At 42.4% G+C, this 22,357-nt stretch overlaps 1 protein-coding gene across 1 annotated transcript in view; it reads left to right on the plus strand.

The window, feature by feature from the left end:
* The window catches only part of Itga8 (integrin subunit alpha 8), a 197,443-nt gene that overhangs the window by 101,169 nt on the left and 73,917 nt on the right, over nucleotides 1-22,357 (plus strand). The window contains exons 14-21 of the mRNA XM_052156913.1: nucleotides 5,874-5,919; nucleotides 8,428-8,535; nucleotides 14,197-14,252; nucleotides 14,996-15,150; nucleotides 16,620-16,757; nucleotides 17,219-17,286; nucleotides 18,805-18,952; nucleotides 22,251-22,343. Of these exons, the coding sequence (XP_052012873.1) occupies nucleotides 5,874-5,919; nucleotides 8,428-8,535; nucleotides 14,197-14,252; nucleotides 14,996-15,150; nucleotides 16,620-16,757; nucleotides 17,219-17,286; nucleotides 18,805-18,952; nucleotides 22,251-22,343 (812 nt within the window). The remainder of the gene's footprint in view (nucleotides 1-5,873; nucleotides 5,920-8,427; nucleotides 8,536-14,196; nucleotides 14,253-14,995; nucleotides 15,151-16,619; nucleotides 16,758-17,218; nucleotides 17,287-18,804; nucleotides 18,953-22,250; nucleotides 22,344-22,357) is intronic.

A 22,357-nucleotide genomic window follows, 5' to 3' on the forward strand; every position in this document is an offset into this window, starting at 1 on the left:
ACATCCCAGTGCAGCAGGACAGAGCACCGTGGTTGAAGGTTTAATGGAGCACTGTCACCCTCTGTCACTCATGAGTAGCTCTTCTTGGAAGTCCTCCCTCCTCCCTGCTCCTCCCCACCTGACCAAACCATGAGCACACCCTCCAAAGGAAGTCAGCCTTTGGAACAAACTTTCATCTCTAAGATTTCCTGTCTTAGGAAGTCCGACTCTGTAGTTCAAGCACTCCCTTGACAACTTGGGTGGTTCCCTTTCTCCTTATTTAAAAATAAACCAAAATATTATTTAAATTATTATAAAAATCATTTTAAAATTAAAAATAAAGGGAGCCAGATGGCTAATCTGTGAGGTTGAGATCGGTCTGGTCTACAGAGTGAGTTACAGGAGAGCTGGGCCTGCACAGAGAAACCCTGTCTTGAAAAATCACAAACAGTGATTAATGTCCATGATTCAGTTTAGTGAATTCAGATTTAGTACATACATTAAAACTGACAGTTTAGGAGACTACAGGGAAGAACATGGGCATGGCTCATCCCCAGTGACATCACCTTTTATTAGGGTTCCTTTTTTTGGACAACTGACCCTGCCTTTATGCTAATGTCTCCTTTCTGTTTCCTTAAGAAGATCCATCCTCCCTCCAAAGGAAAACAAATTCCATGTTTCAGGCCAGCGAGTCCTTGACAAAGACCTGAAGCATGTAGAGAGCATTCTCTGATTGAGTGGAAAGAACTGATTTTAGTTACCAGTTATTTCTTCCAGAAAAAACAAAACAAAACAAAAACAGCTAACGTGTGTGTATATGGAGAAGGGCAACATTTTTCATTTGTTTGTTTTTGGATTTGCCTTTAAAGCATTTCCTCTGAAATCATGAGGTGTAAGAGCCATTACCTATAAGGGAGTGGGGAGAAGGTTTATGTCGTCATGGAGCCACAGAGCAGCAGCTAAATTACTTTGTCTCCAGATTAGCATTCCAATGCCCACACAGAGTGGCTGGCAAGATGGTTCAGAGGGCAAAGGGGGGTTACAATCAAACTGGGGGGGAGGGAAATGAGTTAGACTCCTGAGGACAACATGGTGTTCTTCATTAACTCCCTCCTAATCCGAATAGTTTAACAAGATCTAAATCTAGATCTAGATCTAGGTCTAGGTCTAGGTAGAGGTAGAGGTAGAGGTAGAGGTAGAGGTAGAGGTAGAGGTAGAGGTAGAGGTAGAGGTAGAGATAGAGATAGAGATAGAGATAGAGATAGAGATAGAGATAGAGATAAAGATATCCAAGCATATATTTATGTGTATATAGGGGATATATAGATATGTAAGTGGTTACACACACACACACAAACATGCATCCTATATCTATACAACATGCTGTGAGAGGCAGAGGGAAAAAGAGAGAAGCTGTGTGGTATCCATCAAAACCAGTCCCATCTTTTAGAAAGACAGATTACGTAGAACTGAAACCAGGAAGCCAATTCTCTTCCCTCAGAAGGATCTAGTCAACTTGAGATCTTTTCCAGCAGGCATAATACCAAGGTGGGGTCTCAAAAGACAAGCATGCTTCTGTGGTATATAACTGTTGGCCTCTGAATAACTGGCCACATTCTTACAAAGAGAAAAAAATAGGCATGGCCTATTTCGCCTGTCAATTTTATTTTTCCAGAATTGGGAAATTCCCTCTCTGAAAAACAAGAATTACAGAGTTGAAAGGGAAGGCTCTCATCTTGCCATCAGTAGGCGTTTGTCTCTGGGATTATTAGCTCCAATGGCAATCCGATTGTGATGGGGCTTCTACATCCCTACCTAGACTATGGAGGGTGTGTGCACATGTGTGCACTTCTTCTGGTACCTCTAAGTCACAGGCAAATAAATGGCAGAACTCCACTCCGTTTGAACAAGCATGGCAGTTCTTCATGCTGATCACCCTTAGAATACAGTCACAGCCGTTTTTTACTCTTATTTAGCAGGAAGTTGTGGGCCTCAATTTTGTATCTGTCTCTGTGCCTGATACCACAGAAGCAAAGATTTATTTTCTTTTCCATTTATTTTAACCCATACGATCGCATGAAGTCAGTGTCTATGCAAACACAAAGATTTCTGGCCTGTGAAGGCTTATAATCTCATGTTTTTTCATTTTTTAAGAAAATAACACCTCCCCTTCTCTTTAGTGCGTGTGTGTGTGTGTGTGTGTGTGTGTGTGTGTGTGTGTGTTGCAATTCATACTCATACATGCTCATGCAAAGGTTAGAAAAGGACATTAGGTGACTTTTTCTGCTTGTCATAGAGTTTCTATTCCTGCACAAAACATCATGACCAAGAAGCAAGTTGGGGAGGAAAAGGTTTATCCAGCTTGTACTTCCACATTGCTCTTCATCACCAAAGGAAGTCAGGAGAGGAACTCACACAAGGTAGGAACCTGGAGGCAGGAGTTGATGCAGAGGCCATGGAGGGATGCTGCTTATTAGATTGCTTTCCCTGCCTTGCTCAGCTTGCTTTCTTTTGAACCCAGGACTACCAGCCCAGGGTTGACACCACCCACAATGGGCCCGCCCCACCCTTGATCACTAATTGAGAAAATGATTTATAGCTGGTTCTCATGAAGGCATTCCCTTAAAGGAGGCTCCTTTCTCTGTGATAACTCCAGCTTGTGTCAAGTTGACACACGAAACCAGCCAGCACACTGCTGCTCTCCACCTTATGGCCTTAGGAGAAGGTCCCACACCAAGCTTAAAGCTCATAGTTTGTGCTAGAGTAGCAGGCCACTGAGCTCTGGGTATCTATCTGTCTCGGTTCTCCAGGGCTGGGTTTACAGGTATGCACAGCAATGTGTGGCTTTTTACCTGGGTGTTGGGGGTTCAACCTCGGGTCTCCATATTTGCAAAGCAAGTGTGCTCTTACCCATTAAAACCCTTCAAGTGAACTTTAAAATCTAATCTCTTTTTAGCTAAAGGTACAATATTTGGATGCAAATGTTTTACTCAGTGCCATGAAAAAAGCCCGTGATCCTCCTGAGTCTGCTTGTGTAATAGAACTGTCCATCTCCCATCATGTCAACAGATACAGATTCAAGTGAGGCTGCCCTCATTACGCTCATCTCAGGTTTGGGGCCTGTGAGGACACCGAAGAGTTCATAATCTGGCGACAGTAAGAAATGAATGACTATTCCCAAGGACACATATATAACTAAGAATATACGTGAAAATAGAGAGACTAAAATTCTGAACAGAGTTTTTTTTTTTTATTCGATATATTCTTTATTTACATTTCAAGTGATTTTCCCTTTCCTGGATCCCCCCTCCCAGAAAGTCCCATAAGCCCTCTTCCCTCCTCCTGTTCTCCCATCCACCCTTTCCCACTTCCCTGTCCCGGTATTCCCCTACACTGCTGCACTGAGTCGTTCCAGGACCAGGGGCCACTCCTTCCTTTTTCTTGGGCATCATTTGATATGTGCATTGTGTCTTGGGTATTCCAAGCTTCTAGGCTAATATCCATTTATCAGTGAGTCCATACCATGAGTGTTCTTTTGAGACTGGGTTACCTCACTTAGGATGATATTCTCCAGTTCCATCCATTTGTCTAAGTTTTTCATGAATTCATTGTTTCTAATGACTGAATAGTACTCCATTGTGCATATATACCACATTTTCTGTATCCATTCCTCCGTTGAAGGACATCAGGGTTCTTTCCAGCTTCTGGCTATTATAAATAGAGCTGCTATGAACATAGTGGAGCATGTGTCCTTATTACATGCTGGGGAATCCTCTGGGTATATGCCTAGGAGTGGTATAGCAGGGTTCTCCAGAAGTATCATTCCCAGTTTTCTAAGGAACCACCAGACTGATTTCCAGAGTAGTAATACCAGCTTGCTACCCCACCAACAGTGGAGGAGTCTGAACAGAGTTTTTAAATTGCAAGATTTAGTAACTTAGGCATCTGGCTTCAAGGATTTAAGGCAGGACCTGGCTAAACTACAGTCCCCTTCTCTGTGGTTTCTTTAATTCCATAAGCACAGCTCTCTTTAGATGACTTGTGTTTGACTCAAACAATAGCATGCACAGTGCTTCCTCTGAGTAAAGCCCTGAGTTTCCTATTCCAGACTCCATATTTACAAAACAGAAGGGGTTTGCCTGAGGTTTTGATCTAAGAGATATTTAATCCCTTACATAAGAAAAAATATTTAATATTATTTTATCTTAGGTTGAGTGGTCCCCAAGCAGACATAAAGTCTGGGATTAGGAAATATCGTGTATTGGAAAAATTAGCCTGTGAAATATTGATGACTTAAAAATGAAGGGAGATGAAGAAAGAAGGGATGTGATGAGAATCACCACAAATCTGGACGCTACCATGGGCAGATGTGGCTTCTCCTGTGGGGACATCCAACGGGCTGGGAGGGACACCTCTCCAAGTGACCCAGCCTGGATGCAGAAATCGTATTCCTGTTGTCCTGTTCCAGCTCCCAGCCCTCTGTGGTTAAACCAGGGTAGAAAGATCCGACCAGACACCATGGTGCTGACTCATTTCGCTGTGACTCAGCAAATGGCTGAGCTCCCCCTTCTTCCTGTTTAAAAATGCTTCTCCTTCTCTTCCACTGGACTTAACCAGATATAGTTCAAAATGTATGCTTCATGCTAAAGCCTTTGCTCCTCCCAAGTCTGTGCCCTGCACATTGAAGATTTATCCTGTGTCATTTCTGATGTCCTGCATTTCCACCAAAAGTTACCACTGTAAATTAGAGACAAAAAGGCACGGGGGAAAATCACTAAGACAGTTGCTGCCCCTCAGAGTCCAGGGTTTCCCCGTGGCTGTCACTCAGACCCACCTCTGATTATGTGCAGTCTGTGAGTTTATAATCTAGTCGCCTTAATGTTCAGTTTCTCTGAATGTTGTATGGCTGATAAACTTTCAAATTTCCTCTTTGAAAGAAATCACTGGAAAGACCTTTTTGATAGGATACTGGGTTTGTTTGTGTGCTATCTATTATTCCTATTGTTACTGAAGAACACCAGGATAGTATTTCCATTATTTAAAAGGTTATGGACTACTTTACCAAATGGGAACACATTAAGCATACTCTCTGGAAAGAGGGAGGTTGCTGTCTAATTGATACTCAGAATGTCACACTTGCAGACAAAGATCCTTGCTTCTTGGGGTTGTCCTCAGTAAGAGAGGGATAAGACAGTGTATGCAATGGGCCAGACTCCGTCAGTCTTCAGCTTCTAATTTTTTCCCCTTTGCCTTTTCTTGGGTCATCTGTCTTGAATCTGGAGTCTGGGAAAACAGTGCCATGGTGAATTCTCCAGCATGTCTGACACACTGTCCTTTGGGCAGAAGGCATTTGGAAGCCACTCTTTCAGATGTCATACTGTCATTACACCGACATGCCACCGTCTTCCCAAGTATCCACAAGCAGTGTGAATCCCTCCTCTGTTTATATGGCTGTCGGGCTGCAGTTGGCTCTCCCGAACATTCCTTGTACTGCTTCAGGGTTTTTTTTAGCTATGTGCAGATAAAGCTGAGCCACGTCTATCAGAAATGCTCGGGACCAGAAGTGTTTGGGATTCTGCGTATATTCTCTTCTGGTTGTGGTCCATTTGCATACATAGTCAGAGATCTTAGAGATGGGGAACTGAGCATAAACGCAACATTCATTTACATTTTATACGTACCTTATGCACGAAGCCTGAAGGTAGTTTTATACAAATTTTTTTAATAATTCTGTGCATGAAACAAGGTTTTCTGGTATGGAATTTTCCACTTGTAGCCTAATGTCCTTGCTTAAAAGTTTCATATTGGGAGGGTATTTCTGATCTGGGCTTTCAGGTTGATTGATTACTCTATAAAACCATGGATTGATTTTGATTTGGTTTTTTTTTCCCCAGATTTACTTGTTGGGGCATTTGGAAAAGGGAAGGTGGCTGTTTACAGGTACGTGGTTGCTGGTATGTAAATGTTCCACTTTAGCTGCACTTCCCTTACATTACAAGTTTTGCCCTAAAGACATTAAAGACCCATTCCATGTGTTTATTCTGGAGACAGGGCCTGTGTCCCTTTGAAAGTCTGCGTGTATTTTCTCTTCTATTTTTAACATTTCTATATACTTCTATTCTCATACTTCATGAGTGAATCTCTAGCTCCTACCATTATAACTAACATTAAATAAGGCATTAAAATCACCGAACAGAAAGTGACTCATTTTTTAGGTGGCTCTAAAGTCGGACTCTCTATGGTCTGGGAATCGTGGATGGCCATACTTGTAGGACAGAGTGGTGGCAGCAGAATGTGACTCTTCACACTCACTTCTACCCCTGAGTGGACAAGAAGTCGAGGAATAGAGCATTCCAGGAGTCAGTCATCACCTCCCAAGCAAGACCTGCTGCAGCACCAATGCAACCACACCCATGCAGCCACCACAATAATGCAGCACCAATGCAGCAGACCTGGATCCAGAACCTGACATTTCCACACACTAACTGTTGTATGATTTTGGGGAAAACTCCTATAGCCTTCAGAGCCTCTGGTTCTCGGCTGTAAACTGAACTATCAAATCAGTGCTTACCTCATGAGATTACCTCTAAGGATTCAGTGAGACTTTGGATGCAAATCATACAAAGTAATAACTGGTTAGATAGCCAGGCTTTCTTAAAAAGTTTATTATGAATGCAAAAGACTAGGTTAGGATTTCATGGCAAGGTCATGCTTGAATGCATGGATGCAGACCTGCATGTGCAGGTGTCCTAGGCATGCGGTACTAATGTAGTTAATTTGCAGAGAGATCTTAAGGTTAAGCAAATCGGTAAGCATTTGCTCCTCAGTCCCTGTTTAAGAACGCATCATGAACAGATCTGGGCCAGCCATTCTCACTTGGGTTCTAGAGACTCGAGAGAGCAGAAACCCCTAGCAGCTGTCAAATATGAGGCTTAGGCTTCTAATAGCCATAAACTAACACCACCCAGAACCCTGGCTCTGCCTGCCAACCTTCCAATCCTGCACAGATCTGGGCCAGTCCCACACTTTCCATGATCTGCTCCAGCCTATTGCTGGCACAAGGACCTACGTGCCTGCCGATCCTTACAGAAATAGAAATCCTGTCACAGGCAGCTCTGCTCACGAACCCCAGAATGTATCCTCTACCTCTCTCTCTGCTTGAGAGGAGTATCACTCCCACTTCCCCCCACTCTCTCCCCTGTTTTCTCAAAGGTGATTGCCACAGCAAACCTCTAGCACGCCTAAAACCACTTAATCATCTTATGTTTACAGATAATAAAAATGTGAAAATGAAAAAATATAATACAGCACAGATAACATCAGGAGGCTTGTAAGAAATCCCAGTGGGCCCCGTGTTGTCACGAAACTGTGTGAAGTAGTGACTTGCACAGCATTTTGTCCCTAGACATACATGGCCCGCCCTTCTGTCTGTCAGAGGAAGCCTATTCACCATACCACCAATACATCCTAAACTCTGGAGACTTTGGCTCCTAGCAAGTATCTCTTCTACTTATGCTTCAAAAGCTGCTTCACTCTCCTGCTCTCGGATTTACTCTCTCGTCTTGTTACCCTCTCTTGGGTAGCTCCAATGGCATCCACAACCATTCCTCTGCTAGGATGTAATTTTTAGAATCATCTGGAGAGTGTTTAAGATTCCAGCACTGGCCCTTACCCCTGGAGGTTCGAGTTCCACTGACCCATGATATTGTCTGGGCATAGAGTTTGCTCGAAAGTTCCCTGGTAATTACACTGTGCATACAGGATTGAGAACCACTGCTCTGGGTGAAGGGTCTATAAACCTACTTTCAAGTGCTCAGCTAAATCAGCAAAGCTTAGCTATAAAACTACTGATCGATTTGAAAAATTATCAATGAGCCAACAATGGTCAAAGTCCTAAAGTACTTATTATGAGTCGATGTGTCTTGGGGCTGGAGAGAGGGCTCAGCAGTTAAGAGAGCTAACTGTCCTGGCAGAAGACCCAAGGTCGGGTTTCCATCTCCAACAGGTAAATCCTGCTCCAGAACATCTGAGGCTCTCTCTGGCTTCCCAAGTCTCCAGCATGTGTACACACGATACATATAAATAAAAGTAAAATAGATCTTTGAAGAAAATATATGTCTCTTCAAACGTGAACATAGGGCTCCAAGAAAACCATGGAACTGTAATATAGTCACACTATATTATCACAATGCAGTGAGTCCTCTTGATAGGAAACCAAGCCAATGGACATGATGTGTTTGACAGGCCCCCAGCATCCTTGGTTCAGACATCTGTCCCCTCCCGTTGTTTAGAGATCATTTAAGTGTGCTGCCCATTTATCCAAAACATGCGCAGAATTCGTTGTTCGAGGCTGGGCGTGTTGACAATGGCTTCTAGAAGAAGAGTTCCTGTCATCAGGAAAGGATCCCTCCGTGACTTGTGAGTTCTATTCATGCTCTCTCCCTACAGAGCAAGGCCCGTTGTAACTGTGGATGCCCAGCTTCTGCTGCACCCAATGATTATCAACCTTGAAAATAAAACTTGCCAGATTCCAGAATTCCCGACTCCTGTGGCCTGGTAAGTTAGCTCATTCCTACACTCATTCTAACATGGATTTAAGTTGCCTAGGATCTTATTTTTTTTAAAAAAAAAATACAGATTTGGGTGCAGAAAGTCTGAGGTAGGGCCCAAGGTCAGGTACAGGGTGAATCTAGAAAAATTCTTCAAGAGGATGTTGAGATTTCTGAACTATAGAACCAAGATTTCTCAACCAAGACTGAGTGGTAGAGAGTCAGTGTTACCAAAGGAACACTGTGTGGTGCTAAGCCCTGATTTACACAGGGCCAGCACTCTAACCTACAGGCTCGGAGATAAAAAGACCAAAACATTTGGGAAAAAAAAATCTTAAACAAACTTTTTCATGGCACACTGGATGTTATCTAAACCCAAAACACATCAAAATACCTTGACTCTTACTTTTGCATAGTCTAAATCTATTGAGTCTCTCTTTTTAAAAAATAAATAAACTAGTCAAGACTACTTAGTTTCATATGCTGAAAGTAGAAAGCAGTTTTGTAACTTGAAATGTACAACTAGATAGAAGTCCAATGGTCTAAAAGAGGGGATTTTTGTACCTGAGTTGTTCTTGTGGCCATGCCATCCAGCTTTTGATCCAGCTTGTCACTTGAAAAGACAGAACAGAACTTGGTTCCCCAGTCATCAGAAGGTGACTATGGATGGGACCAGGGCATTTCCACTGGAAAATCAACAAAGATTTTGAGATTTTTTTTTTCTTTTTCTTTTTGAGATTGACCGTCATTTGCCAGGGTGAATGTTGAGACAGTATCTTCAGTTATTGAAAATATTAGAATAAAAAAAAAAAACCAAAAGTGTCGACCCTGAAAGGCTATTTTCAGCCCATCCTAGAATGTTGCTAATGGCCTCTTGACAGGAGTTCCCACGGGAGTCCGAGCTGTGGGAGATGGAGGGTAGCGAGATCCAGGATCCTGAGGAATTCTTTGGAAACCATCCTGCTGTGGGAGCTCCTGGTGTGGGAAGGCTGGGCCTCTCCTTTAACTGCCTCTGAGAGTGGTTGGGAAATGCCCTGAGCATGTTTTTAAAGCAGTTTTAAACCATAAAGCAGTATAATGAAACCCGAACTGAGAAAATACAGGCGAAGGCCAAGGTTTCCCCAATGCCTGGCAGGATTCAGCAAACGCTAAGCGGTCTGTGAGGGCAACTTGGCTGGAGACCTCAGGACTCCAGCATTCTCATTCTCCAAGGAGCTTTGTTCACACCTTCAAAATCCAGTGCAATGCCTTCCACACTGAGGAATTGAGTGTTGCCACTTTTAAGACCAATGGCAACACTCCAAGATAGAATGTGTTTATTTTCAAGTAAATGACTTTTTCCCCTAAGAGTTTTAGTTTTATTGATTAAAAGAGAGATTGGAGTCTTTTTCAAAAGAGGTAGGACTATTTCCTTCTGTTCAGGGAAAAAAATACATTTAATTTCTTTTCAGTCATTGAAATTCACTGCATGTCTATAGACTGTATCTTGATCATCCCAACCCTCACTCCATCCCTAACCCCTTCCTCCCCACAGGACCCTCAGCACATCTCCCACACAATTCTCATACTTCTCTTAGCGTTATTTTTATTTCTTTAGCCCACCTAGTCCAGTTAGTGCTGTTGATATATACATGAACATGGATGGGGTCACCCAGTAGGGCACTGGGAATCCAGTGGTGTTCTGAGGAACAGCAGCCCTCATCTCCAGCTGTGGTCGACTGCCAACAGCCCCCGGGTAACGCCCCTTTTGGCAGCCATTTTCTTGTTCCCTAGAGTCACAAAATGTAACCTGTTCTGGGGACAAATTAAACTGCTGTTATTTAATTCTGTCGCATTACTTGTATTTAATTCAATTGTATCCTTTTCTGAAAGACAATTTCCAAGTGCAAGCCTTTCCCTGTGTTTCAGAGCAGTCAGATACAAAGTTAGGGGTGGAGGTTGTATCTCAGTGGTAGACTGACCTCAGAACCCCAAACCCACCAACCAACCAGACAGAAGCTAGGAAGCAAACAGCTGACTTGTGTAGAATGTTTTGAGGATGTAAAATGCTCTGTGGATAGTTTACCCAAAGTGTTTGAAAGGCATCTTTGCTGTGATTCTGGCCTGAGTGAACATCAGCTTGTACTGTAGATGAACTCTTTGGCAAACTCCAGTCACAAATCATTCCTCACTTCCTTCCTTGTGGATTTCTGTGTCATTCAGTCAGCTGTCTGGGTGTGGGGTTTTTTGTTGTTGTTGTTGTCATTGGGTGTTTTATCTTGTTTTGTTTTAATATCTGCTGTTGACATTACTCAGGAAAAAGGAAATGAAATTCAGCATAATAAATATTAAGCTAATTGGTTACTAATGAGAAAAACTATTTTTTCCATTTTGTAAACATAAAACAAACTAGCTATTTCTCCGATCTGAAAAAAAGGAGTTTTTTCAGATATGATTCACATCATGTAAAAATCGGATTTTTTCATCATTAAAGTAGATTTGGATTGATAATAATTGGTCCAGTGAGATGGTTCAACTTGTCACACGTGCCTTGAGACCTGTGTTCAGTCCCTAGAACCCTAGTAAAGGTGGAAGGGAAACCAGCTCTACAAAACTGTCCTCTGAACTCCACGTGATCTCCATGGCATGTGTGCTCAATCCCCAACACACATGTCAAGGACATATATGCAAGATAAGAAATAAATTAGAATTAGTGATATTTGCTTTGTGTTTCCATTGTTTTTGTTATATTAGATATATATGTGGCGTTTGTGTGGTGTCTGTATTGATATATGTGTGCACATGGGCATGTGGGTGTGTACACGCAGGTGTGTGGGGGCCACAAGTTGGGACCACCTTTCTTCTTTAATTTGTCTCCATCTTAGTTTTGGGACAGGGTTTCTTACTGAACCTCAGTCTCATGGACCAGGCTACCCTGGCTGGCCATAGACTCTAGAGCAGTGAGTGGTTCTCAACCTTCCTAATGTTGTGACCCTGTAATACTTCATATTATGACCCTAACCATAAAATTATTTTCATTGCCACTTTGTAACTTTAATTTTACTATTGTCTATAATCATAACGTAAATATCTAATATGAGGAACATCTGATGTGACCCCTGAGAAAGGGTCAGTCAACACCCAAGGTGTCTCCATTTACATGTTGAAATCCACTGCTCTAGAGTCTCCTGCCTATGCACCTCTCCCCCCTCTCCAACCCAGCACTGGGATGGCTACTGTTGGGCCTAGGGGTTCATTTGGATGCTGGTGATATAAATATGGACCCTTCTGCTTCTGATGCAAGCACTGGTCCAACGGGGGGGGGGGGAGTATCTCCCCCATCTGGCTTTGTATTTTGAAACCACATTTTACATTTATCTCATTTTTCTCGTGGTATATAACCACAGACTTCCACAACAATCTCATTATTCACTGGATCATGGCAGGCAAATAGTGTGGGGATCGTGTTGTGGACTTCCTTTCTTCCGTGTACAGCAGCCTGCCTGCCGATAGCTTTATCTAGATAAACTCAATAAGAATACTCAGTTGATTTCATGTAGTTTTTGTTGGGCTTCATGTTACTTTTTTTCAATTGAAAATAATTGAATTTAAACATAAGTCATAGCTTAAAATTACATTTTATGGTAAGTCATATGTCACAGCTTTGCCTGACACAATTCACAATTATATATGGACCTGATTCTTTGGGATGAAACTCATGACAAGTCTTTAGCTATAGATAAGAAATGTTTTTCTATGTTTAAAATGAATATGCTCATCCACTAATGTAGAACTTTGAAATTTTAGTGTAGAAAAGAATTATGGAAAAGCCGACACTAGGAAAAGATATTTCAGCTAAAACCGTCTTTGACCTTCTGTGTTCCGGTCTGAATGCTACTGTTAGTAATTCAGCAGCTACCCCAGTCACAGTAAATTTGAATAAAAAAAAGTTAAGGTCATCCAACTGTTAATGATGTTGACAGACAGGGAGGATGAAGAAAGAAATATAGATGTGCTCTGACATAATTCATGAACTGGGAATAAAACCTCCAGCTGACAGCATTTACCAAGCTCCTCCTTTCCAAGGCAACACCCATTTCCGTAGCTGTAACGTACTCCTTTCTGAAAGCGATATTGCTTCACATTGTATAAAGCAATTAGTGTCTCTAAACCCATTTTAATTTTATATATTGATAAGTTCATCATAAATGTGACTTTACCTTGGCAAAGCTTTGTCTATTTTAAGGAATAGTGAGTCAGATATTGGTCAGTGGACCAAGGTAACACACACCAAGTGCTTATGGAAAAGCTGAACATGGAAAAAAACTAATTTGAGAGGCCAGAACTGGCAGAAAATTTAAAGATGTGTTTACCTACGGACTTTGCTTGAATAATTCTAATCGAAGGAGAAGTTGGTTAAAGTTTGTGATTTCTCTGGGTAAGTGGTATAAACAGTTGTAATAGCACAAACATCTCAGGAAACTTTTGGCTAAATGGTGTGTGGCAAATTACTTACCCTGAAGGGAGACATTGACTGAGGTCACAGAGATAGATGAATCCCAGATGTGACACATTTCTGTTACGTTTGACACAGGAAGCTGACATCCAATTAAAGCATGATTGCTTTACTTTTTTTGAATTCCATAGAAATACCCGAATCATACTAGAATTTTTAGTTAAACTTTTAGGACTGCCATTAAATCATACTTCTCTTATGTGTTCACTTTCTTGAGGATGTGTAGGGGCCCTGTCTGCAGCCATGACTGTTAGACTAGGAGGAGGTGAGAATAATTGATAAATCCAGGCAGAGACAAAGGGATATTTCTCATTCAGTCTGTGGCCAGAGACCAGGGCAAGTCGGAGTCAAAGCACCACAAACATTTCTTGGGTGGCAGTTAGTGCATGCTCAAGGAGAAATTAAAAAGTGTCTTCCAGCCAGTAGTCACCATCTTGTCAACCATATCACTGTGCACAACTAGCTGGAGTCAGTTACTTTGACTTCCTCTCCCTTTCTCCTTTCCTCCCACCTCTATTACTACCTCACTTCTTGCAAGGTCCTGAGTGCTAGTCTCCTCCCATCAGAGGGATGGACTGACATTAAGACAACCATGCTGCTCCATGCTTATGATTAAATGCACACGTCCCACCATGACTTCAAAGTCCTGTTGTGTGTCATCAACCAAACCAGCTGACTTCCCACCTTTCTGGGAGCCCTGATGACATTGAAAATCTTCCAGGGCTCAAGTGGAGCCATGTTTCTGCTGTTCCCCAGGCTTTCCCATAGCATCTCCCGCACCACATGGCCCATTTCTTTACTCCATGGCACAAGGAATATGTTCATATGTAGTTTTTACATAAAGACAGTTGGGCTATTGATTAATCGATCGGTTAAATCTCTAGTAATATTTTCAAGTATTTGCCTTCCTAAGCAAAGATACCTGTGTTAATTGTATTAGTAATTGCATTGAGCTGGAGTGTGTGTGTGTGTGTGTGTGTGTGTGTGTGTGTGTGTGTGTGTTTGTGTGTGCATGCATATGTATGTACATGCATGCACATGTGTATGAATCTATAATTAAGAGTATAGAGGGAAGCCATCTGTTCATTTTATCTGAAAGGTGGAAGAGAAGATTCCTACTTCAAATTCAAAACATTACTAACCAATAAATTACTGACTACTGTTTTCCCACAGCTTTTCTGTAAGAGTCTGTGCATCTATAGCAGGCCAGAGCATTTCAAATACAATAGGTGAGAATATTTTCATTTTTATGCTATCCTATGGAAAGTAAACATGACGTACTTCTCTGCACAGACAATAGAAAACTAAAAAGCCCTTTATTGTATACTTAAAAACTGTCTAATTAATACTGCTTTAATCAATCATGGGCATCAGTGATCAAAAACCATAATTGTTGGGAAAGTGGTGTGCCCTATTTTTTGCATAAGTTAAAGAACACGGCCCGTGGAGACAGCTCAGTTGTGAATTCCTGCTGAGCACCTGAATTGAGGTCTTCAGTACTGTATAAAAGCTAAATGTGACAGATGCCTCTGTGATCCCAGTACTGAAGAGGTAGAGACAGGCTCTTCCCAGATCTCCCTGCCAGTTACCCTAGCCAAACTGGTAAGCTCCAGGCTCAATGAGAGACCCTGTCTCAAAAACTAAGTGGGTGGGGGAAATCAAGTAAGACACCCAGTGTCATCCTCTCTGGCTTCCACATACAAACATACTCTTAAACAATACACACACACATACACACACACATGAACAAGTACTCAAACATATGCCACACATGCATGCAAAGCTACAAACTAGTTAGATCCTGGGCATGATTTTTATTAATACATCAGAGTTTATGTGTGATCCGACTATAGGAAGACAAGGTTTTCCTCAATGGGCATCTTGAAATGAGTCCCTTGCCCTGACAGTGCAGCACCCGCCCCGTGATTTCCCCAGCATGATTTTGTTTACTGTCTGTCTGTCCGTCCTTTAGCCCTGGTGGCCGAGGTGCAGTTAGATTTCCTGAAGCAAAAAGGAGCCGTCAAGCGGACACTCTTCCTCCACAACCACCAGTCCCATGTCACCTTCCCCTTTGTGCTGGAGCAGCAGAAGTCCCTCCGCTGCCAGGATTTCATGGTTTACCTTCGAGTAAGTTTTCTGGAAATCCCCTCTGAGACTTATCACATTCAAATCCAAATTCTAACCGTTTCTATCTGGTTAACCATCACGCGTGCCTGGGACATGCACATCCGGCTATTCTCGCTTTCGTGGGAGGACGCTCTGGCTTAAGGTAGGAAACTTTCTTGCTGACCCTGGCTTCAAACAGCCCCGTGATTTGTTCCTCTTAATCTCTAAGGCCTCTTGTTTGTCTTGGACAAAATGTTGATAATAGCGTCTGACTCAGGTGGTCTTCATCCTTAACTGCCTTCCCTCCCTCATACATAAAAGTTCAACACAATTTATTTGATTTTTTTTAATCCTATGTGGGTATGTCCTGTTAGATTTTATCAGGATACATTTAGAGCTGGCTTGGGAAAACATTTAAACAACCAAACTTTTATTAAAAAAAAAAATTACGGGTAGTTGTGCTTGTAAAGCTGATATGGTTTTACAAATCCTCGTGAAATTTGAAATTCAAATTATCTAGAACCTGATTATCCACTGTTCTGCTGCCAGCTGTTAAACAGTGATCAATCGATCAACCATCCCATTTTTTCTCTTCCCATCAAGGCTTAGTTCACAGGGAGAATCCTAGTGAGGACTAAAGGTTCACAACTATACTTCAGAAGGAGAACCTAGGCACATGGTTGCCCTCACCCAACTTAGTAGGACTTTGGTTAGCATAACTGAAAGGCAGGGTACTCACCGCATGCTTAGTGCTTGGTGCTAAGTGCTTGGTGCTTGGTGCTAAGCACTTGCTTCTCTCTTCTCACCCTGGGAAGGCTCCTGTTTCTTCATCCAAAGCACATTCAAATGTGCTAAGGTATCTTGTTCATGAAATGACTTAAAGAAATAGCAAAGTGGGAAAGAGAAGTAAGCTATTTTCTTCCTTCTGAGCCAAAGAGAACCTTCTAGCAGCTTCATCAAAGCAAAAAATCCAGGGTTATGATGTTTCTCTGGCATGCATGGTATATAAGTGTAATGTTTTACTCGGTGACTTGACCGATTCTGTGTCAGGTGTTACAGGTCTGAACATCTCCTCCAGACCAGTGGTTCTCAACCTTTGATACAACAGTTCCTCAAGTAACCCAAATCATAAAATTACTTTGTTGCTACTTCATAACTATAATTTTACTATTGTTACGAACCATAATGTACATGTCTGATACGCAGGAGATATGCGACCCTCATGAAATGGTCATTCAACCCCCTAAAGGTGTTGTGACCCACACGTTAAGAACCGCTGCTCTGAAGTATCCCAGGGTAGCCATGGTTTAGGTGATTTCATCACTGGGCTTACGTATGATGGCTACTGCAGCCCACATCCTCCAGGGCTCAGTTCATCCTGTTGCAGTGAGCCTTGTCATTCACAGACAGGAGTCCAGGGTTGCCTGCTTGTCATAGACTCACATCTTGAAGTCATTTCACGGGCCTGAGCTGCGGATTATTTTTCCTAGGACGAAACTGAATTCCGAGATAAATTATCTCCAATCAACATCAGCCTGAACTACAGTTTGGATGACTCCACCTTTAAAGACGGCCTAGAAGTCAAACCAATCTTGAACTTCTACAGGGACAATGTAGTTACTGAGCAGGTTAGTCTTTGAGGCAAGAGTCTGACATGTCACTGACATTCTCTGGAGAGAGTTGTTCCTATGATCTGAAGAGGAAAGTCAGACCCTTCTATTTCCATCTGTATACAGAGGTCTATAGCATTCGGGACACGATCCTAACATGTTTCCTCATGGTACTCTTAGAAACCTTCTCCCCTTGTTCAATAAAGATTTAATTTGTTCAAATGTAGTAGTAATGGAAGCAATATAGCCAGTAATCCTCACAATAGTGATGGTTAGCATCATCTACAAACATTACAGAACAATCTGCAAATGGGCTAGAAAATAAGCTCTATCAACACGTCACTTTATGCCACAGCATGTATAGTTGTGTAGACTTCTATTAAGTGGTTTAGTTGACAGAATCCTTTCTGATCATCATGAGGAAGGATGTTAGTTGAGCATTCTCGGATTCTTTCTGATGCTTCCCTCCCTTACCACAGGCTCACATCCTGGTGGACTGTGGAGAAGACAATCTATGTGTTCCTGACTTGAAGCTGTCAGCTAGACCGTAAGTTTAAATAAATAAATGCGTGCACCACACCTGGTGGTCTCTGGGTGTTTACTTAAAGCTTCTTCTGAGAACGTATATGCTTCCAAGAAAAGGAGGCGGCAAAGTGATTCATGGAATTCCTTAGCGTGGCCACACTTCGGATTTGCCTCTGATCTGGTCAGTTCTCTGTCACTGGTGTCAAGTGACAGCCGAGATCTTGCCTGGGCCAGTTCATCTTTCAGCAAGCATCAGAGGGCTAAAAGTGTTTTTGTTGAAAGTAAACTCCTGTGTGCTGTTAGCTCCGGTTCTATTTACTTACCTCAGTCAAGTGAGAAAAGGTTCAGTCCACACCTTAACCAAACTTGTTTTTGTAGCACTCCATGACTCAAAGGCCTCCTTAAAACTGTCAAAACAAAATTAATTTTAATTTACTGGGAAGGGGTGGGGGAGAAACTTAAAAGACACACCAGGGGGTCAAGCAGAAGGTGTCAGAAAGTCAAATGAGAATAAAGGGCTGCAGCAGACACCAGTAAAGTCACAGCCTGGACTCTGGAGCAGTAATGGCACTACCGTGTGTAGAAAGAAGAACTAGTGGTTGGGACTGAGACATCACTGGGTGGAAAAGCAGGGCTGTGCTCCTCTCACCCAGGATCGCCTCTACTACCAGTGTTTGGAATCCGCTTGCTAATCTCTCAAGGGGAATTGCCCCAAAGTTCATAATTTAATAAGTGTCAAAAGCAATAGCTCTCAGGCGGGGTCAAAAGTGGAAGAGGCATTTCTGAACGTTGGTTTCACTCAGAGTTCAAAGTGAGCTAGAATTCCTAAAAATACTCCAAAAACCCTCCCTCCCTTCACCTCTTGAGACCCTGCTTCTCTCCTGTCTTTCCCTCTTCGCATCCTGGTTGCTGGGTAACCTCCCTCTGTCACTGCTAAAGGAGCTCTCTGTCTCTCCCTACAGCTCACTCTCCCACTAGTGTGTGTTCTCGGCGATATAGAGGAGCTGGGCACCCTTCCTTCTGGTTCCGAAGTCAAATGTTAAGTTTGCAGGAATTTCGACAGCAGCACACTCTGCATTGATGGCTTCAGATTGGTCACGGTGGGGAGGGGGCAGGGCACAACACTGGAATCCACAGAAGAGATGTATCAGTTTTGTTTTTCAAAACAAAATGTTAAATTAGTTGCTTGCACACCATGAAACATCATCCCAGCTTCCCCATTCAGAAATTGTTCTCTCAAAATCTCCCTACAGGCTTTTCAGAACATTTACCACTTTCTCTCTCTCTTCTTTTTTTCTGCTACATCATTGTTTTTCTTGGTTTGTTCCTGTCTTCGTTAGCGTGTTTGTTTTAAGACAGACTCCTGCTGTGTAGCTCAATAGTCCAGGATGGTCTCAAACTTCCAAGTCTCCCACCCCAATCTCCTGAGACCTTAGATTTCCAGGCACACATTATTTAAATTTCTTAAATAGAATATTCATGAAGCCGGCGGTGTAGAGTTTGCATAATCATTCTTTTTTAAACTGTATTTTTTTTAAAGAGATAAGCATCAGATCATTATTGGCGATGAGAATCACCTAATGCTCGTAATAAATGCAAGAAATGAAGGAGAAGGAGCCTACGAGGCTGAACTCTTCGCCATCATCCCGGAAGAAGCAGATTACGTCGGGATCGAGCGCAACAACAAGGTAAGGCTAGAATCCAAGCAAATATTAAGTCCGACAAACAAGGCTGAGTCTTTCCTCCCAAAAGAGATCAGAACGGTGCCTTCCTTTTGTCAGTTTATAATAGCCACATGGCAGGGAGAGGTGGCCCCTATGAGATATTAAATCTCTCTCTGCCACAGTCCAAAGATGAATTGGCCAAAGACCAGGAGCTGAAGAGAGGCAGAGAAAAGGCCAGCCGGAAAAGGCAGATGACTCTTTCTCTGGCTAGCCTGTCTCCTCATTGCCTTTGCAAACCCTGATTTGAGCCCCTCTGAGTTCCAAGCAGATCGAGGGAGGTCTGGCTTTTATTACCGGTGACAGAAGAAGAGCCAACCAGCCCTGCTGAGCACTGATAACAGCGGACAGGAACTGCGAAGGAAACAATTTCATTTGTCTTTCTTCTTAGTCTGCATTTTTGGGACTGAGACCAGAGAAGGTCCTGTTTCTTCCTGGTGTACCAATCTTCACTGTTGCTGTTTATTGAAAAGGGACCAGGGCTATTTGTGGCCTTCTGGATCATCACCAGAACGTGATTCTTCCCGCTTGGTGTGTCCTGGGAACTTGTGGTATTCTTAATCGGTTTGTCTGAAAAAAAAACATTCTAAATAGGTCAATAAACCTAGCAGCCAGGAGGCTCGGGCAAATGAATCCATGAGCTGAAGACCTGCCCAAGCTACAAATCAAACTCAGTAAAAAGTGAAGAAAAAAAAAAGCAACCAAGTAAAAACATCGTTGTAAATGCTTGACCGACTGACAGTCCCTCCATTTCAGAGTATTCAAGACATTCAATTAAGGGTAGAAACTAACATTCACATTCTTTCACAGGCATAAAAATAACATAGGCACTCAATGAACACTTGCTGGTGGATTTACTCAGCTAAAATTTATTATGTGTCTACGACTTTCTCAAGACCATATGCTATAAGGGACTTTCACAGTCTAATGACTGAACGACATCATGGAAAGTGGACTGTCTAATGTGACACAGTCACTGTAAGAGCCTTTAAAAATGTGTAGACAGAGCCTGGTGTGGAGATGTATCCCTACAATCCTAGCACTTAAGAGGGAGAGACAGAATGATCACGAGTTCAAGACCAGCCTGTACATAGAGGACCCTAGAGATGGGTGAGGAAGAAAGAGAGAGAAAAAAGACACGGAATGGATAAACAAAAGAAGGAAAGGAAAAAGAAAAAAGGAAAAAAGTTAAGGGTCAAAAATTCTCTATTTCCATATCTAGTCTCATGGATTCTTGTATTTGTTGAATTATTTTCTCACCAAAAAATACAAAAAAAAAAAAAAAAAAAAGATCCAAACAGCAATCAAGTGTCTCTGCCACTTAAAATCATTAAGCATTTCTATTGTAGAAAGTGATGTAAAGATATATATCCTCATCAGGCTGTATCCCAAACCTCTTCCTGCCAATAAGCGATTTAAAATGATCATGCAGAGAAACAATTAAACCCAGGATGACAATTAGAAGAAAAGTCTCTGCTCTTCCTCAGTTGCCCTGGCATTTCCGCTCCTCCACAGAAAGCCCTAATTAGCTTCTGTGGGTATTCTGATTTCTCCAAGGAATGACCTAAAATCCTCCATCTTCTCCTTCCTCCAGTTACAGTACTTCATACTTGTTCCTTTGTCAAAGTTATTTCACTATGTAGAAACCAGAGCATAATACAACACATCCATGGTAGACTTTTCAATTGAAAATGCCATCTCATAATAAAACTTCTGCAAGCAAGAGGAGTAAAAGAGAAGAAGGGCTGAAGAAATGGCTCAGATGCTAAGAGCACTAACTGCTCTTAAAGAAGACCCCATCAGATCCTACCAGCCCCACAAGCAGCTCACAGGAATGGTAACTCCAGCTCCTTGTGATCTGACAGCTCCTTCTGGCCTCCACACACATGTCTATCAACACACTAGAGCATAAGCTCACCTCCAAACACACACACACATGCTCACACACACTCACACACACACACACACACACACACACACACATGCTCACACACATGCTCACACACCTGCTTATACACACACACTCAGGTCTCAGCTGTTGGGAATCACCCATAAGCCCTGTCCGCATCAGCTCAGATGCTACCTTCTCCAGGATGTCCTCTCTGATTCCATAAATATGCATGCATAGCTTCCTTAAATCCTACTTTCTAATTTAAAAAAAGCCATCAAACTTCTGTAATTATGTTTCCATTGCTTGCTACAACTCACCTGTTAGAATTGTTACAATGATTGGAAATTCAGTAAGGACATGAGAGTTTTGTTTACCTGGTAAGTAGCAGGCCCAAGATAAATATTTTCAGGGAATGAATAAAGGAGTGAATAATATTCTAAAAGCTATAAATGGATTAGTACAAAAATGTCCCTGGAATCCCTGAGAAAAATAATCTAGAAATGTCTAGAAAAACACATGGTCTCTTTTTTTCATCAGAGAGAGGAAATAAAGACTAAACAAAGAAAAGAGGGTGGAGGTGATGTGGGAGGGAAAATGCTTCCATTGATATCAACTGCTTGTTGAAAGCATGCGTGTGGGGGCTGGCAGGATGGCTCAGCAGTTGAGAACATAGATTCCTCTTGCTGAGGACCTGGGTTCGGTTCAGATCACCGACATATTAGCTCAAAACTCTCCATAACCCCAGCGTGAGCACACACTCACACACACACACACACACACACACACACACACACTGCTCCAGACATTGAGATGGGACAGCTCCCAGGAGCCCTGCCAGCCTGAAGCTTACACACTCAAATGCATAGATCACAGAATTCTTCATGTAGAGACTAGAGGGTTTTGTTTTGTTCTGTTTTCCTTTGTTTGGGGGATGGTTTGTTGTGGGGGGACTGTGTCCCAAAGTAAAAAGAAACAGAGAAACATTTCTAAAGCTTTTACTTGAAAGCCTGATATTGTTTCCTTTTATGTAAAATCTCAGAAACAGTAGCAGATGAACAAAGTATCATTGCAGTAAAAGCTTAATCTACTTAGTCCCCAGAAATCCCCTAAAGTGTGTTCCATTATGAAAGCCATCCACGTGACCTTCGACCTTCGGATCTTAGGGGGCGAAGGTGGCAGCCCACACAACTTTTCCTAAAGTTTAACTTGTACTGGTGTTTGCTCTTGAGTCAATGGCGGCGGATGCACTTTGTGCGAGGTGACCCACACAGGTGTTTGACATCAAGGGGCGCTCTCCGGCCTCCCACTCCGCAGGCCACAGGCTGGAACTCATTCCGCCCTGAATGCCACAATGGTGTTCTTTTCTTTTTGCAGGCACTGAAGCCCCTGAGCTGTGAGTACAAGATGGAAAACGTGACCAGGATGGTGGTGTGTGACCTTGGGAACCCGATGGTGACAGGAACAAATGTAAGAGTGCCGAC

The sequence above is a fragment of the Apodemus sylvaticus genome, chromosome 14, assembly GCF_947179515.1.
Source record: "Apodemus sylvaticus chromosome 14, mApoSyl1.1, whole genome shotgun sequence".
In the NCBI taxonomy this organism is placed as follows: domain Eukaryota; kingdom Metazoa; phylum Chordata; class Mammalia; order Rodentia; family Muridae; genus Apodemus; species Apodemus sylvaticus.